The sequence below is a fragment of the Chionomys nivalis genome, chromosome 25 (genome assembly GCF_950005125.1).
Source record: "Chionomys nivalis chromosome 25, mChiNiv1.1, whole genome shotgun sequence".
Classification (NCBI taxonomy): Eukaryota; Metazoa; Chordata; class Mammalia; order Rodentia; family Cricetidae; genus Chionomys; species Chionomys nivalis.
In genome coordinates, this window is record NC_080110.1 from 5,842,264 (window position 1) to 5,861,204 (window position 18,941).

Consider the following 18,941-nt stretch of genomic DNA (forward strand, 5'->3'; position numbering starts at 1 on the left):
GTTCTAAAAACAAGATAGAGCTGTGTATTCCTATGAGGATATAGTTTTGTTATTTAAAATTTTGCTTTACCACCAATTTATTCACCAAGTGGAGATATATAGATAACATTAGAAATAATAATAACTTTAAGAACGTGCTTGTTTAGATTTAACGAGCATTTATTGAACATCTACTTAGAGTTGAGTGTCTTAATTAATCTGATTTAAGACAGGTAACCAGCTGGATATGGTCTGCGCGCCTGTAACCCCTATGTCCCGGAGATAGAGGAGTTCAAGGCCATGCTTAGTTACAGAGGAAGTTCACCCAGTCCGGGGCCATGTGCAAATCTGTTACAAACAGACAGACAGACAGACAGACAGACAGACAGACAAGACAAATAACAGTAAATGTGTTCTGTTCTTGTGGACTGAACTGTGTCTTTCTAAGATCATGGTCATCTGTGAAAATTCCAATCCCTGTTACATCAGCAAGAAACAAGTGGAGAAGAGGCCTTTAAAGAAACAAACGAGTTGAGACAAATCTAATACAATTTAAAGATGAATGGAAGTAAGACCTGTGAAGACAGGGAAGATGCTAACACTGTAACATCCAGCTTCCAGAGTTCCGGGGAAACACACTTCTCTTTCCATCATCTAGTCTGCAGGATTCTGTTATGCCAATCCTAGGCAGCTAAAACACCTCTGAAAGTGTACTGCACAGTCCCACGTGTGCACAAGGTCTCTAAGCTGGGGTAAGGTCACACCAGGGTTGAATCCAGATGTTCTGATGCACACCCAGGTTTTCTGCGCATGACTTTCTGACAACAGAAACTGCGACCTGCAGGATGATGGGAAATGCTTTGGGAAGCATTTGTAGCAATGCAGAATAAACCACATACATTTATCCTGATGAGAACTACAGAGCCCAGAAAAACCTCACAATGATTCCCCCTCTGCTGTTGGCTGCAGATCGAGTCCAGCTTGGTCCCAGCATTGGCAGGTTTCGGTTCAGCTGGGTACCAGGAGGAAGCCAGCCCGTGAATATGGTAGGTGGGAGGACACTGGAGTGCAGCAAATAAATAGAGAATGAGTCACACGTGTTTCTTTGTTAGTGTATGGGAGCTGAAAAGCATATGCGTGGTGAAAAATTATACCTGGAACGAACTCTTCATTTTTTTATACTTAGCTTAGCTTTCTTCTCCGATTGTTGAACTGTTCCCATTGCTACTTCCTGATCTGTAACATATACGTAGGTACTTTGAAAAGCGTAAGCCATGCTTTATTTACTCTGTTTTCCCTCACAGGAAGACTTCCTTGTGCAAATACAACTGAAATGAAATCAGGGACACATGCAAATGGAAAAGGAATTTTATTTTACTTTCAGAAAAGGCTTTTTTTTTTTTTTTTTTTTTTTTTTGCCAGGTGTAGTGGCCCACGCCTTTAATCCCAGCCCTGGCATAGCAGAGGCACACAAACTCTGGGAGTTTGTGTCTAGCCTGGTCTGCAAAGTGAATTCCAGAGAGAAAAAAACAAAACAAGAAAACAAACAACAACAAAACAAGAACCAAAAACCAAAAAATAAAAAAGCCTCTTTTAATACCTTATGTATTTCTGAAATTAAGAACCTTGAACGACAAGAAGAAAATTGAGTGAGCAGCACAGGCGTGGAGGGGAACCAGGAGTGAATAAAGCAAGCTCGAAGCAGAGCAAAGGAAGGAGGCTTACATGTGTGTCTGGTATCAGTTGCTCCACACAGAGTGCTGATGGATGCTCTTTCTCCCCTCCTTCCCTCTCCCGTCTGCTCATCTCCCAGGTCCCGGATTCAGTATCTTCCTTGGGCACGGAGTTTGATGTGCCTGCCGTTCAGTGTCACGGGGCTTTGCAGGACACTTGCAACACTGGTGACATTTGTGGTCTTTGCTCTTCTCCTGAAGAGAGTGTGAGCTCTGTGTGGTTGGGATCACATTCGGCTTGCTCACTGCTGAATCGCCAGCACTTGGCAGACTTCCTAGGACATAGCACGCATCCAGGAAGGGCTGAATGAATACCCTGGGAAATTGTGCTCTTGCCACATCATCGGGGCAATGCAAGTTTGTTTCTTAACACGTTTGCTGCAAGGAGAACTGACTTCCAAGGTGCTCTATGCCTCCACTCATGGATCGTAAATAAAAATTAGCCAAAAAACAGGGGGTGGGCTATGCTTTTTGGTTACTGACTATATATATATATATATATATATATATATATATATATATATATATATATATATATAAAACTTCTGATAGAAGTACCATGAGGATAAGGAAGATATTTGATTTTTTTTGTTCATTCTGTAATCCAGAGCAGAGCCTGGCAAGACAGGAAGTTCATGATAAGATGTTGCTCTAATAACAAAGACATCAAATATCAGCTTTACAGCTATAGACAAGAAGACAAAAATATGTCAGCTGAAGATTAAAGGCCATAATGTGGAGAAGGATCACGGGATGTCAAACCTTCCATTGTTGGTCTCCTCAGAGTCAAGATGAAAAGAGAAATCACCAACCGCTCAGTTATTGTTATCAGCAAAGGGCATTCCCCTAGCGCTTAAGCAATCTTTAGCTAGTTTAGCTAATTTACTTGCAAATGCGAGGCTTCATAAAGAGTTCACTAAATCGAGTAGTGGAGGAAGGTTCCCAGGAACAGTCCTGCCTCCTCCAGGCTAGCAGATGTCATGGGCCTGATAAAAGCAAAAGCAATGACATTGGAGTGTAATTGATAAAAGTCGATCTGCACCGGGTTGGCTAACAGCGCAATAGTCCTGAGGTTCCCGCCTGACTTAGGCTTTACTGGTGTGCACAAGGCGGTGGGGGAGGGGCACTTCAGATGCCGCTTTACATGTACACACCTCCCAAACTCCTAAGCATGAGATGAAACAGTCCGTATTACATGTCTGGTCACATTCAATGTTTCTAAATAGGCTCCGTCTGTTATTCTCTTGGGCGGATCACCTAAGGAGTGTGTATCTTGTCCAGATGTTCAGTATCATGGCGTCTTAGTCCTTCTGCTGTATCTAATCAACAAAAGTCCGACCGCGAGGCTGGAGAGATGGCTCAGTGGGGAAAGCACTTACTGGTCAAACACGGGGATTGGGGCAGGGGCTGCGTTTGATGCTCCGGAACCCACGTAAAAGCCTGACGGAGCAGTGTGCCTGCAATCCCAGTGTTCCGATAGCAAGACGGGAGGTGGAAAGAGGAAAACACCCGGGAGTATACAGGCCAAGTCGCCCAGTACGTGCAGTGGTGAACAGCAGAGACTGTCTGAAAACAAGGTAGAGGGGTGAGGAAGCCCCTGAGGTGTCCTCTGCCTATCCCATGATCTGTGGCTGATGCATGCCTACCGTCACAAGAATATGCACACACATATACGTCCACATACATCACACGCGTCTCGAGTGTCAGGGATCCCAGGAATAACAGAGAGAAAACTCCCATAAATAGGCCCGTGATCTCAAAGTCCCTGTGGCTATGACGGTTGTTAATAGCCTATTTGCTAAGGTGGATCAGGCCTGGGTTTGAAGTTTGGGGAAAGGGGGAACATGGCAAAGTTGCACAAAAAGGCCGACATATGGATGGGAAGAAGTCACAGGCACATTCTTCCAGCAGAAAGGATAAATATATGATGCTATCTATCACAAAGTGTGCCTTTTTAAAAATTATTTTTATTTTATGTTTATGACTGTCTTGTCTGTCTGTCTGTGCATCACATATATTCGTGGTTCACTTGGAAGCTAGAAGAGGGTCATGGGAACCCCCTGCAACTGGAGTTGTAGAAAGTTTTGTGAACCTTTATGTGGGCGCTTGGAATTGAACCTGGGTCTTTTGGAAGAGCGACCAGTGCTTTTAAACACCGAGTCAGCACTCCAGTCCCAAGAAGTGTGCTTTTTAAGTGCAACAAAATGCTGGCACAGGACTAAGGAACACGTGACCTTTTCCATGAAGTATGGCAGTCTGGGACTTCCTGGAGTGTAGCAGCAAGCCCTTGCTGCTCAAACCCACGTGTTTTGAGATTTCATTACCTGGTCGCTAGGGTAGACACAGCCTTGAGATTTATTTAGACACTGGATGTTTCATTAACGTGACCCAATGTGCTCTACTCATAGTTTAACTGTGAACAAAACAATAAATCAAAAATAAAGTAGTGCATCTCAGCACAGGCAAATAAGGAAACTGGTCTTTATACTGCTTCTTACGAGAGTAGCATTTTGAATCTAAGACTTGAAAGTTAGGGATGGTTTGGTTAAAAAAAAAGAATCCATGTGGAATGAGTAACTAGAAAGTGACAATTTGTTCATATTGAAGTTATGATCTATAAGGAGCTCAAAAGTCACCGAAACTTCCCATCCTTTCAAGGAAGAAGCCTTGGAAACAGAAAACAATGATATGTCTTGAATCTACCAAAGAATTGAAGTTGCCAGGCAAAAATTCTACCCAAATCTAAAGAAACAGTTAAGTATAGAGAAAAAGAACCCAAATTATCTTACCTGGCACTAGATATTATATATGTATATAAAAGATATGTATTATATAAATGTTATATATCGTAGTTTGAATGTAATTGTCCTCTGTAAACTCAGAGGAAGTGGTACTAGTAGGGTGTGGCTTTTTGGAGATAGTGCGTCACTGTGGGGGTGGGCTTTGAGGTCTCATAAATTACCAAGCCACACCCAGTGCTTCCTGTTGCCTGCAAGATGCCTCTTCAATACCATGTCTGCCTGCACGCCACCATGTCCCATCATGATGGTAATGGTTTGAACCTCTGAAACTGTAAGCCACCTCAATTAAGGGTTTTCCTTTATAAGAGTTGCTGTGGTCACGGTGTCTCTTCACAGCAATAGAAACCCTAACTAAGACAATATGTAAAGGGAATTTATTAGAATGGCTTGGTCCAACTAGTTCAACAGTGACTGTCTTCCTGTGGAAGGTCCAAGAATCTGGTAGTCATTCAGCCTATGAGAGTGAATGTCTCAGCACTCTTCAGTGCATGCTGGAATCCCAAAGAAGTAGGCTCCAACGCCAGAGAAGGAATGGATCTATAAGTGAGACAGAGAGCAAGCAGACAAAGAGAACAAGCTTCCTTCTTCCACGTCATTGATACAGGCTAGCATCAGAGGGTGCGACCGAGATTAAAGGTGAATCTTCTCACCTCTGGATTAAAAGTGAGTCTTCTTCCCACTTCAAAAGATTTCATTAAAAAAAAAAACTTCCGACAGGTGTACCCAGTCACTTGGGTTTTAGTTAATTCTAGACATAGTCAAATTGGCAGCCAAGAACAGAGTTCTCTAGGAATTAAGGATGATTCATAGCAATGAAGCAAATGCCCAGTGGAGTAAGGGCACAGTCAGACAGCAGGAGAATTTCTCTTTCCTTCCTTCCTTCCTTCCTTCCTTCCTTCCTTCCTTCCTTCCTTCCCTCTTTCTTTCTTTCTTTCTTTCTTTCTTTCTTTCTTTCTTTCTTTCTTTCTTTCTTTCTTTCCTTTCTTTCTTCCTTTCTTTCTTTCTTCCTTTCTTTCTATTTTTTCTTTCTTCCTTCCTGTCTTTCTTTTCTTCCCTCCCCTTTCTTTCTTTCTTTCTTTCTTTCTTTCTTTCTTTCTTTCTTTCTTTCTTTCTTTCTTTCCCTTTCTTCCACTCACTTGCTCCAGCATACTCCCTGGCATGACATAGCTCAGAAAATTTTGGGGAAACAGGGCTCTGAACTTCATTCTGCAAGCTGGAGATAGCAGCGGACTTTAAAAGCAAGGTTCAAGCCTGTCTAGAGGCTGCCTGCTTAGTCTCTTTGTTACCTAATTCAGAGCACAGATGACCAAAAGTAGAACAGCTTAGGTTTCAGGCTGTGAGAGCCTCATGAAGCAGTCAGTGGAAATATAAAGGCCACAGACTCATGGACACTTAGGGTGAGGGATAATGGACAGAAGGATACAACACAACAGTTAAGGCTTCAATAATAAGTAAAGGAGAAATCCCAGAAAGAAAAGATTTTTAAAAGTAGACATCCACATTGGGGGAGTCAGAAAAGAACACATACACACACACACAACACACACATACACAGACAACACACATCCACCATCCACACCCACCACACCCACTACACACACCACACACAAACACACATAATGCACACATACACACATACCACACACATACACACATGATACACACATTCACACCACAATGCAACAACACACACCAGAGAGTGAGAGTGAGAGAGAGAGAGAGGCCTGAGAAGACCATAAGCATTTATATTAGTTTAATTAGCAAAGAACTTCTCTGATTCAGAGACAAGCTTCAAAGACTAGAAGAAGTGGCTATAGCTGTGTTTTCTCAGATGTCCAATTTTTGACAAAACACAAGGCATACAAAGAAACGGGAAAATATGATGCATTTAAAGAAAGCAGACATCTTAGAATATGTCCCTGCAGAAACATTAATATCAAACTCATGGATAAAGGCTTTAAAACACCATCTTAAATATACTCAAATAGCTGAAGAAAAAATATCTACACAGGGAACAAGAAAATGACATGAGCAAAGTTTAGAATATCAAGAAAGAATCGGGATTTATTTAAAAAATAAACAGAAGTTCTGGTACTGAAAAAGATAATAGCTAAATTGAAAAAAAAATTACAGAAGGCGCTCAACAGCCATACGAAGAGGAGGGATAAAGAATTAAGCCCTGGAAGACAGGTTGCTGCAAAGGTATCAAAAGAACAAATGAGATAGTAATGAAGAAACGTGAACAGTACCTCAGGGATTTATCGAACGCCATCAGCCAAATCTGCACACGTTTATGACAGTTTGGGGACAAGAAAAGAGGAAGTGACGTTATGTAAAGATACAGGAAGGTGAATGGACATAAAATGTATTATGTGAAGCGAGGTCACCCAAACTCACATGTTCTCCTGTATATGCTGGTTCTAAACATAAGGTCTTCATGTTTACAGGCAAACAGTTGCAAGTTCAGGTATAGCGTTACACTTGGAAAGACCAAGAAAGGGTAATATTAGGTAATAAGGAAGGGTAAAATGCAGACAAAAGAACCTAGGAATTGTGAAATGTACTAGAAAGTACTAGAAAGCTCACTGTTCTTTCTTCTAGTTTCAAATCTCTCTCTCTCTCTCTCTCTCTCTCTCTCTCTCTCTCTCTCTCGTATGTGTGTTAGGTAAGTCAAATACAGCATAAATGTTGGGTGCAGTAGCGTGAGTGGAAGGCTAACTTATTTAGCCCTCTGTGATTCATAGTTATTTCCCATGAGCCTCCCGGCTTCTCCTTCTGGGATGCTGGTCTGCTGTGCATCTGTCTACCCTTGATGGGTTCAGTGGAGATGGTTCACAGTGCTCAGTCCAGGCTGTTCTTGAACTCGTGGCAATCTTCTGACCTTTGCCTCTGGAGTGTTGAAGTTGCAAATGAGCACCACTCATACCTAGCCTGTTAACAATGAAAACTGTATCGACCAGATTACAGGAGGAAACTGAGCACAATGGTGCAAGCCTACAGTTCTAGGCATCAGGAGGTTGAGGCAGGAGGATTGAGAGTATGAGGTGTCCTGGGCTGCACATCAAGGGCTTGTCACAAACAAATCAACAACAACGATAACAACAACAAATGATCATGGGAAGGGTGTCTCCATGGAAACCAGAAACAGCTGGAACGGGCTGGGCTACAATTGGACCACAGTTTTCAAGGGTCCCTTCCTCAAATGCTGGGCCCAGGAGCCTCTGGGCAGCAGCCTTTTTGCGATGCAGAAAGTGCTGACCAAAGAGAAATATAAATAGCTTTGCAGATGGCTGGTGAAATTTTGTAAGAAAATGTATCACTCTTAAGTGTTTTGAAAACGATTAGATTTCCCATAGAACGAGTAAGGGGTATGTAGGGTTCTGTCCTAGGCAAGGAAGTTGGATCCAAAAGCACTGTGAATTTCATGTGGAGTGGAGGCGGATGTCCAAGAGTCTTGGGAATGCAAATATAAAGTCAGGAATATTCAGAAGCTGGGGATAGAACACTGGCTGTGGAATCAGCAATGATGGTACGAAGAGCAGAGATTAACTTCCAGGGGCCAGCTATGCCGATTTTTGTACTACTCCCTCTTAACTTTATACCCATTCTTGTATGTCTCGTGTGTCGCCATTGGCAGGGATGCATTCTGGGAAATGCGTGGTTAGGCAATGTTGCTGTTGCATAACCATTACGTAGCATGCCCACACGATCTGTAACAGCTTTGTTAGTAGGCAGTGTGAGCTCATGAGAGCTTGCTGTGAACAGGAAGCTCCGTTGGAGGATGACTGTTAAGTGGGGGTGTGGTTGTACTATCTTTTAAAGTTTTGCAAACCATCATCACTGCGTTGCCCCCTGGTTCTGTTGGGATCCACCGAAAGAGGGCGCTCGAAGGAGACTGTGCTTCCTCTGGTCGCATGTCCTCAATCTGGGTAGTGATAGCTTATTTCAGAAATTGCAGTTAACCCACGGTTATTTCTTCCCCTCTTAGACATCAGCATCAACCAGCTGGTACCCACTCTTAAGAGGATGGGATCCCAGTCCCGTGGGGGCCCCTTGTCTTTGGTCTGTAATACTAGCGCCACCCCACCCCCTCCTCATAAGTTGAGACATGACTTGGTAGGGTTCCTTCTTCAAGATTCTTGCTGTAAATGTGGCAAAGGAGGACACAAGGAGGGCATAACAAAAAAGGCACAGTAAAATAGCGACAAGAGAGACCCTGATAGCCATTCCCAGATACATGCGGGTAAGAATTTACTGATGGGAAGACTTCCTATATGTCTAGCCTGGAATGGGAGAGATGGCTTAAGGGGCAATTTATTCTGCCTCTCCTCTACATCCCACCTCTTAGCAATCAGCCCAGAGGGAGTCATAGTTCTCTAGCTAGGTTTTAGATCAAGTCATTAAGTCTGTCATGTTCTACAGATCCTTGAAGTAGCTGAAGATGATCTATCTATGTAGAATACAATCTCTATGTATCTAAAGAACCTAATTAATCTGACTATATATATAACAAGCATGAGTGACTATTGGCCTATAATACTTAATACCTGTATAACTTAAAGACTAAGACTTTATATCAGAATATTAAACAGTCTTTAAACAGCTGTTCTGTAAAGGAGGACAATGACCTCAAAATGTAAACAATGTATAAGTATCTTGATCAGAGGTAGAAATGTATATTGCAATATGACAAATACATCCTAAAAATTGTATGAATATACAAAATGCCTTAAACAGAGGTAGAAACATGCATGTATACAATCTGACAAAATAACTTTGTATAGGTGCATAAATATTGTAAACAGAAATAACAGATATAATTTGAACTTGTATCAATATACAAGAAACTATACCAATGTAAATCATCCATAAATAACAGCTCACAGGTATTCACTCTGTTATTCACTGTTACTATTATTAGTGTGAGTAAGCTCACACTAAATTATGAACTCTAAATTTTCATCTAACAAACTGAGATCCAGATTGCCTAGTTGGATCCCAAGATATAATGGTTCTTTCTACCACTCACAGAAGCAAAAATGTTTGAAATGCAAAAAATGTTGAAATCTGGACATTAAAAGAATTCTGGATATTTAGTTTCTTTAGATTTTTGGAATAATGTTTTCACTTTTAATTTTCATGTTTATTCTCATTAAATGAAAGCCATTGCCCTCTTCAGTAGGAAGCTAGGAACTGACTAAAATAAAAAGTGTAGAGTGGAAAAATTGCCTTTGAATATCCTATGTCAGCAGAGTGCCTGGAACTTGGAACTGATCTTTAGAGCAAATCATTCTTAATGGTTTCCTCCCTGGAAGTTGCATGATTTTGATAAGGATGAGTCAGGAGCCTCTAAACACTAACTCATCTATGATTCAATCATGGGTGATATTTCAGCTTTGCTCATTTGAGTGCTTAGTTAGGGGTTCAATTTCCATGAAGAGACACCATGACCATAGCAACTTTTATAAAGGAAAAGTTCAATTGGGTGGCTTACAGTTTCAGAGGTTTAAACCATTACTGTCATGGTGCAACATGGTGACATGCTGGTAGGCAGTGCTGGAGAAGGAGCTGAGAGTTTTACATCTTGGTCTCGAGGCAACAGGAAGTGAACTGTGACACTGGAGGTAGCTTGCACATAGGAGACCTCAAAGCCCACCCACACAGAGACACACTTCCTCCAACAAGGCCATACCTGCTAATAGTGCCGCTACCTTTGGGGGCCGTTTTCTTTCAAACCACCACAAATACTTAAAGGGTATTTTAAAGAAAAAAACTTATTTTGCTTAGGTGGCGACAGTAGTAAAGGGAAAAAAGGATTTCCCCATGCTATTTTCAAAACCGATCTGCGGCTACTCATTTCTTGTTGCATGAACTGTTCTGCTAGTCCCATTATGTCAGAGGTCATATATCATCTTTTCATTAAAATAGATTTAAAATTGAAAAGTAAAACCAAAACGTCACACTTGTCAAACTCTGTGCCCTTCGGGAAATCTGCAAAGAGAAAACACAGTAAATTTGACTAATGTTTTGAGCCATTGAAGTGAAAGCGTAGAATACTGAGCTACACGTCAGCATCTTACTTTTTTTTTTTTTTTTAAATTTCCAAGTGTCTTTTGAGTTTCCCTGTTGTTTACTTACAGTCTTGGTCTAGCTAGCAGGCAGTCTGGATTTGTCTTGCCTTAATTTCCAGCCGCATGACTTTGAGCCCGTCAGTTTCTTCATATGTTCTTTAGGGATAAAAGTGTTACCTCTGCCCCCACGGAAAAGCAGAAGTTTCATGAGTGTTGAAATAAGACTATGGAAAGCACTTGATACACATGCAGAAGCAATGTGGCAACTGCTCATCACATGTTCGTAAGAGCTATCGTCTGTGTGATTTGCTGATCGATGGCAGCTGAAGTCGGGACCTGGGGTAAGACAGTTCTAGGATCCAGTTCTTAAAAATGTTTTCTTTTGCATTATTTATTTATTTTAAAGATTTAGTTATTTTTCTTTTTTATTTTCTTTCTTTACTCTCTCTCTCTCTCTCTCTCTCTCTCTCTCTCTCTCTCTCTCTCTCTCTCTCTCTCTCTCTCTTTCTGTCCTGGAACTCATTCTGTAGATCAGACTGGCCTAGAACTAACAGACATTCATCTGCCTCTGCTTTATGAGTGTTGGGACTAAAGGCATGAGCTAACACACCTTGTTTAAAGATCTATTTCCAAGTGTGTGTGTGTATGTGTCTGTGTGTGGGTAGGTGTACATAAATACATGGCTTGAGGAGGTTAGAGGAACTGGGTTCCCTGGAGCTGGAGCTACAGAAAGTTAGCCACTTGATATGGGTGCTAGGAACTGAACTCTGGTTCTCTGCTTAACTGCTGAGCTATCTCTCCAGCCCATGTATCTATGTATCTATCTATGTATCTATCATGTATGTATGTATGTATGTATGTATCCATCCATCCATCAATCCATCCATCCATACATACATCTATTTATATGTGATTGCTTATGGGAGCACACACACAGTGTGTGTGTATACGTTTCTGTGTATAAACATGTATCATGGTGTGTGAAGGCCAGAGGACTTGGTGGAGCCAGTTCTCTCCTTTTACTAGGAGGGTTCCTGAGGCTGAACTCAGGCCCTTGCCTGGCATAAGTGCATTTTTGCCTGCTGAGCCATCTCCCTGGCACCCAGAAATAGCTTGTCAGCCAATGACTCTGTGTGGCATTTTGTCCTTTACTGGACCTCTGCTTTAGTTCTGAGTAATATACAGTAACAGTACCAGGCTCACTGTGTTGTCACAAGCAAAGCACCTATCACATCCTTTCCCACCATCTGACCACAAGCGGCCACAGCAAGTTTCAAGAGAAAACAGTACGTTCTCTCTAGCGAGCAAGGAAAATATCCAACAAAATCAAGCCAGCCACACACAATGAATCGCTGATGATACATGCAGATAAGGCAACTCTCTCATCCATGCCCATTTATATTTTCCCTAGTGTGGATGTGGAGGAATTTTCAATGAGAGCCTTTTTCTGGTGTTTGCTCAAGTCAGCAGATCTCACAAGCACAACTAAAATTCAGGCCGATTAAAGACGCTACAAAAACTGCAAAAGTCACAAGCTATTCAGTGGTTCAGAAATCAGGATAAAACAAACCTTCTGGATCTGTTCCAAGGATGGGTATCACTCTCTCACCGGAGGTAAGGCAAGAGGATGAAATATCCTGGATTGGGACAGAAGTCTCAACCAAAGCTCTTCTTCGGAGCATCAGGTTCTCCACCACCTCCTAGTGGGTGATTTTCCTCAAGTCTGGTCCCTGAGTGGGGCTCCAGGCACAGAAGGCGCCTCAGCAGCCAGCAGAGTGATCTCCAGTACTCAGACAGTTAAACCTCTTCCGAGGAAGAGACGGGAGAAGTGAACAGAAGGGAGGGAGGGGAAAAGAGAGCAGAAAGGAGGGAACCGAGAGGAGGGAGACAGGACGCAGAGCTGGGAAGGAGGGAGGAGAGCGGAGGGAGCACGGAGGAGGGAGCAGGAGAGCCCCGCCCACTGGCACAGAGCTGGCCTCCCCCCACCCTTGCCCCCGCCCCCGCCCCACGGCGGGCCCCGGGCCGCACCTGCCGCGCGCACACGCCCCCCGCGCGCCGAGCCGCCGAGCCTCCGTCGCCGCCCTCCGCTCGCACCCGCGGCGGCTCGCTCTCACAGCCCAGCCTCGGCGCGGGCCGCAGCCACCCCAGCCGCCGCCGCCGCCGCCGTCGCCATCGCCGCTGCCACGGAACCGCCGAGCCCGCCCGGTGCGGAACCCAGGCGAGTCCAGGCTGGGCACTCGGGCGGGCGGGCGGGCGCACGAGTCTTCGCCGCGGTCGCTCTAACGCTCCAGCCCCCCGGAGGACGCTCTCGACTGTTCCTGCGGCCGCTCGTCCGCGCTCAGGGTTCTCCTCAGTGCGGAGCATTCTTCCCAGTGCGGAGCATCGTCCTTCTGGGCGCCCGAGCATTCTGCTCAGAGCTCAGCATCCTCTTCCCTGTGCATCCTCCCTTAGTGCATGCTTCGCATCTTCCTCAGAGCTCAGCGTCCTCCTTTCGTTCCTCAGCGGCAGCCGGGGCCCGGTCCCCACCCGCTCGCACCCCACCCCGCGGGAAGGAGGCCTCGGGAATGCAGGGGAGTGGCTGTGGGGGCGCGTCGCCGCTCGGCCAGCCCCTCTACCCAAACACGGGCTGCTCCCCATTGTAAAAGCTGCACCGTGTGACAGACAGGAGGACAGCGTGCAGCTCCCGGCGCGGGGCTGCTGCGGGGATCACAGCGTGCTCAAACCCTGGCATCCTCTTAGGGTGGGGCGGGGAGGGCCCTGGCTTTTGGAGAGTGGACCCGGAGGAGGACCAGAGCACGGATAGGACTCTGTAAGGGGACTCGTGAGAGACTATGGGGAAGGACCAAGAGCTGCTGGAAGCTGCTCGTACTGGCAATGTGGCTCTGGTGGAGAAACTCCTATCTGGCAGGAAAGGAGGGATCCTGGGCGGTGGATCCGGACCTCTGCCCCTGTCTAATCTGCTAAGGTAAGAATTGGCACCCACTGTGTGTATGTGTTTGTGTGTGTGTGTACCCGCGTTAGCGTTGTATGGGTACGTTCTCCTCTCGGGGTATTGCACCTGGAGGTGTCAGGGATTCATTCTTAAATTAGGCAGGAAAACAGACCTTGTGTGTGGAGAGGAAGAGCCTCCCTGCCAGACTGAGGCTTTAGACTCTTTGAGTAATTTTAAAATAGCTAGCTCTCCATCAATGCGTCCATCAGCTACTTTTCTCTGAGCTCTGGTGCAGAACTTGTACGTGTCCTGGTGTTGCTAGAAGAAAATCCCGCATGTCCGGCACTGTTTGCGTTTGCAGCCCTGAAGCCCACCCCTACCATTGGGCTATTTACACGAGAGGCTGTTGGTCATCCTGCCAAAGCCGCAGCCTCCGTGGGTTGCTGCTACTTTCTCGTGCAGAAAACATTAGCAGTGGGTTATGATCCCACAAAACAAAGACAGTGAACCTTTTGAGGAGCTGTCAGTCAGGCTAGGCAGCCAGCGTTAGCAGTACTTTGAGTTATCCTGACTTACCTGAGTGAAACTCAGGATGCAGGGAAGTCCGGCTTGGGAAAGAAAGTATGTGTGTAACCCAGCAGAGGCCTTTAAAAGATGAACATGTGGCAGGTAAGACGGATGTTGCTTAGAGAATCTTTCTAAGGTGACAGTTAAAAAGAAAGTCTGCATCTTTATTCAGCAAATATAAGTTAGAGATAGCTGGTTTCATTTGCATATTTGAGAAACTATTAAAAGTTGAATTGAACGAATGAAATCACTGAGGAGGAAGGAAACATGAAAAAGCACGCACTAAATGAAATTCAAAGAAAACTCTTTAGTTCTTAGGTCGTGGTTATTCAGTTTGTCCTGCACATGTTTTGGAAGCATCTGTCATTGTTCATATCTTTACCTTAAAACATCTCTTAGGCAACCCAACGGTGCTTATAGAAAAATCTTAAAAGCTGAACTGATTTTCTTGCTTAAAAGTATTTTGTATGACTGTTCATTAAAATGAAAAGAATGACATTTATTTGGTGTGTGTGTGTGTGTGTGTGTGTGTGTGTGGTGTGTGTGCTGGGCAGTGCATGCCATGTAGCTTATGCAGAAATCAGAGGGCAATTTGTGAGAGTCTGTTCTCTCCTTCACCATGTGGATTCAGGAAATGGTACACAGTTCTCAGGTTTGAGAGCAAGCACTTTCACCCTCTGAACCAGTGGTTCTCAACCTCCTTAATGCTGCAATCCTTTAATCCAAGTCCTTATGTTGTGGTGATCCCCCACCCACAAAACTATTTTTGTTGCTACTTCCTAACTGTAATTTTGCTACTGTTATGAGTTGTAATGTAAATAATATCTATGTTTTCTGATGGTCCTTGGTGACCCCTGTGAGAGGGTCATTCGACTCCCAGAGGGGCCACCCATGTGTTGAGGAATGCTTCTCTGAACCCTTGTGCTGATCTTGATCTTGATAAGTGTTTGATACAAACTGTTGCATGAAAATGTGTTACATACACAGGTTCTCATAGGCTGTGATCAGACAGTCCAATAAATTACCATAGTGGTTATGGGGAAAAGGAGAAGTTTATATTACAGTGTTACATACACAGGTTCTCATAGGCTGTGATCAGACAGTCCAATAAATTACCATAGTGGTTATGGGGAAAAGGAGAAGTTTATATTACAGTGTTACATACACAGGTTCTCATAGGCTGTGATCAGACAGTCCAATAAAACCATAGTGGTTATGGGGAAAAGGAGAAGTTTATATTACAGTGAAATGAGAGGATTAAAAATTAGTGAGATCGTTGCCGGGCGGTGGTGGCGCACGCCTTTAATCCCAGCACTTGGGAGGCAGAGGCAGGCGGATCTCTGTGAGTTTGAGACCAGCCTGGTCTACAGAGCTAGTTCCAGGACAGGCTCCAAAACCACAGAGAAACCCTGTCTCGAAAAACAAAACAAAACAAAAAAATGAGATTTAACGATCCATATACTATTATATATACTTGGCGACAGTGACACCGTTGGAATATTTCACTTCAGAATAATGATTATTTATAGAAGTTTTTTCTCCATGTGGGCCTTAGAGAAGATGGCTGTTCTGTGTACTCCCTTTCATTTTCACGAGTAGATATTATACATATTTTAGCCTATAGTTTTAATGTTTACCCCTAGACAGTTTATGGAAAAGAAGTTCAGTGACAGTTTTAAGTTATAAGTGAAAAAGTGTATTTGCAAAGGCACCTGTCCATCAATTATAAATTTATTCTGATGCTATGCTAAACCAAGTTTCTCAAAATTAGTATCTTTGGAAACATGAGAATTTATTAATAATAAGAAATTTAATTAATTTCATTGACACAAAGGGAGAAAAATGGTGCCTTTGAACACTCCTCAGTTGTGTTATTTTTGAAACAAAAATAGATGACACATTTTAGGGATAAAACACCCAAGTATTTCATGTTAGTAAATACTTAAGTAGCAAAAGCATGATCCAGAGTGTTCAGTTTTCTTTATTATGGTTTTGTTGGCTGGTCCTGGTGACTCTGCAGGAGCACACATTGAAAAACAGTTGTAAAACCAGTACCTTTCAGACTTACATTTACCTGTCTCACACTGAATTAGCTACTAAAACATGCCTTTAAAAAGAATAGAGCCGAGTAGTGGTGTAGGCCTTTAATCTCAGCACCCGGGGGGCAGAGGCAGGTGGATCTCTATGAGTTTGAGGCCAGCCTGATCTACAAAGCAAATTCCAGGACAGTTGGACCTCCCCCCCTCAGAGAGAGAGAGAGAGAGAGAGAGAGAGAGAGAGAGAGAGAGAGAGAGAGAGAGAGAGAGAGAATAAAGAAAGGAAATGGGAGTTGAATTTTATTTAGATGATCTTTTGCAGAAAATGGAATTTCAAAGACATATTTTATGTGGTTATCACTTTATTTCACTAATGATTGTCAATCAAAAACTTGTAGGGTGTGTTCTTCTGCAGCAATCACTTTGAATAATGGCACTTTGAAATATCTTAATGTTTTGGGCTGAATTGTGGATTAGGTTAATCAGTCTTTTCTGCCTGCTTTATTCCTTGTGTAGTGTAGCAGTTGTGTCTGATTGGGGTAAATGCTTGCACATCTCATCCGGAGGTCAATACTCATTTCACAGATGAAAGGCTAAAGAGACATTGGAAGATTAATAACTTGTCCAAGGTCACTTAATTAGCAATGACAAGGGTTTGAAACTCCCGTTTGCTTTACTGATCTTCAGTTATATGCCTGTATTTATTTTGCTTCCAAAGTTTAAGGTATACGGTTAATTTAGACAATACAATGATTTTTAGCCGGAAATAAATAATGCATTTATTTTGCTAAGAAAAAGAATCCATTGACTGCTCGTTTGAGACCTAATTAGATGGAAATTAGCAGAAGATGCTTTTGTTTGTGTGTGGCTTACTACACGAGCTGTGGCTGTGTCGTGGGGTGTGCTTGAGGGACAGTGCAGTTTTCAGTGCACAGAAGAATGCCCTTAAATGGCTACAAAGAGTCACACTGCAAAATGTGAGCTGGAAAAAGTAACAGTATCTTGGGTTTTGTTAAGGAAAAACTAATAGTAACCAGGGTTTTGTTACTAGGAAATAGTAATAGTAACCAGAGTTTTGTTAAGGAAATAGCAATAGTATCTATCCCTAGGGTTTTGTTAAGGAAATAATAATGGTATCTGTTCCTAGGGTTTTGTTAAGGACTAAATGATGTAAGAAGTAATAAGTGAAAAGTATTGACTACATAGGTGTTCACCCTTAGTGTTAGGATTCCTCTCATTGCTCTAAGGTACATGAGACTCCATGGACTTGATTTCTTATGGTAGTAAATTACCATAGTCAACTTTTCACTGGGATCAGAATCTTTAAGCACAAAGAGACCTTTAATCCAAGTTCTTACATGGTGTAGGAATTTTCTCTGTAAAATCCTTTTTCAGTTAGTTATCTCCAGCACTATTAACACTCCCAGCGACTAGATTCAGCCCCAGCCCTCCTCTGCTTTTGAGGCGAGCTTTTGCTCTCTCTCTCTGCAGCTGATCTTGAGCTGAGCACTCTCCAGCCTCAACCTCCCCAGTGCTAGATTACAGGCTTGCTCCACTGAGCCTGCCTTCTATTCATTCTGTTCCACTTTTAGATAGCTGTGATCATAAAAAAAAATCTATTTTTTTTTATTGAACTGAAATCCACTTTGCTATAGCTCCTAGCAACTAGTAGTAGCTTGGCTGCGTGGGTCAATACAAAAGTGACTGAATTCATTTGCCAAGACAGTTCTGCAGGGATGTGCATTTAACTGTATTGTTTTCTTGGAAATTTGTTCTTTTTCACGGAAGAACCGCTCTTGTCCTTAGCTGTTACAGGACGATGGCACTTAGGTGTTCGAATGCAAATGTGCATATTTTAACCACCTTTTTCTCAAATTCCAAAATTACCTTTTGAAATGTGATAAAAAGGTAAGAAATTGAATAATATGCACCAGGTGTCACTCAGTGGAGCATGGAGTGGGGGCTGATACATTGATGCATAAAAGGCCAACTGATTGTAAAAGAGGATTCATAGTTTGAATCTACTTTTATAAAAAAGTAACAGCAAAGACTTACAGTGTATATTAATATGTAGAAATGGAGACAATGTTCATTTTTGAGTGATGGGATTGTGGGTTGTTTATTTTTTATCTGTGCTTTCATAGATTATGTAATGAAGATAAGTGGCATTATTAAAATATGGTACAATTAAATTTTTACTGCTCTAAGACCCTGCTATAGGTCAAGATTTTCTGAGCCATAAAATTGGTATTGACTCATATTATTAATGAGAACTTCCAAGTATTTCTCCTTTTAAAAACCCGTGAAGCCATAATTTCCCCATCTGGTATTCGTGAAAGTGTTGGTTGAACCTAAAATATCCTTATTGTATTTCATCTTGTTTTACCCTGTATTTGCAGCCTATACTTGTCCTTTTGACTCTAGAGTCTGTTTATCAGAGTATTAACTTCCCATTCTGCATCAGCTGTAGATAAACACACTTTATAACTGGAATCCAACTCTCTGTAAGATATTCCCAAAAACCTCTTTTTGTCTTATACACGTGAAGGGGCAGCCTTTATGCCTGGTGCTCTTGCTTTGGAGTCGATCAATAGACCAATTGCTTCTCTCTGTTATACCAGTAAGAGTATTGTGAAGTACTTATTTATTGTCTTTCTAAATTCATTCATAGCTTGTTTATGGCATTCCTTTGAGCTATCCCGTTAGTTGGTTGTATGGTTACAAATTCCAACAAAAATGAGCATTCTTAACAGTAGCTTGTTTGGGGGTGAGCCGTTGGTAGTTCCTAATTTAATGAAAATCCCTTTTTCTTGAGTCTAAAC

The 18,941-nt window shown here is 42.8% G+C and overlaps 1 protein-coding gene across 3 annotated transcripts in view; it reads left to right on the forward strand.

Moving 5' to 3' along the window:
* The first annotated feature begins 13,276 nt into the window (after window positions 1-13,276).
* Window positions 13,277-18,941, forward strand: part of Anks1b (ankyrin repeat and sterile alpha motif domain containing 1B) — an 866,240-nt gene continuing 860,575 nt past the window's right edge. For 2 of the 3 annotated variants that reach the window (XM_057757559.1, XM_057757560.1), the window contains exon 1: window positions 13,277-13,549. In XM_057757559.1, the coding sequence (XP_057613542.1) occupies window positions 13,416-13,549 (134 nt within the window). In that variant the 5' untranslated portion in view covers window positions 13,277-13,415. The remainder of the gene's footprint in view (window positions 13,550-18,941) is intronic. The other variant, XM_057757561.1, reaches the window with a different exon arrangement.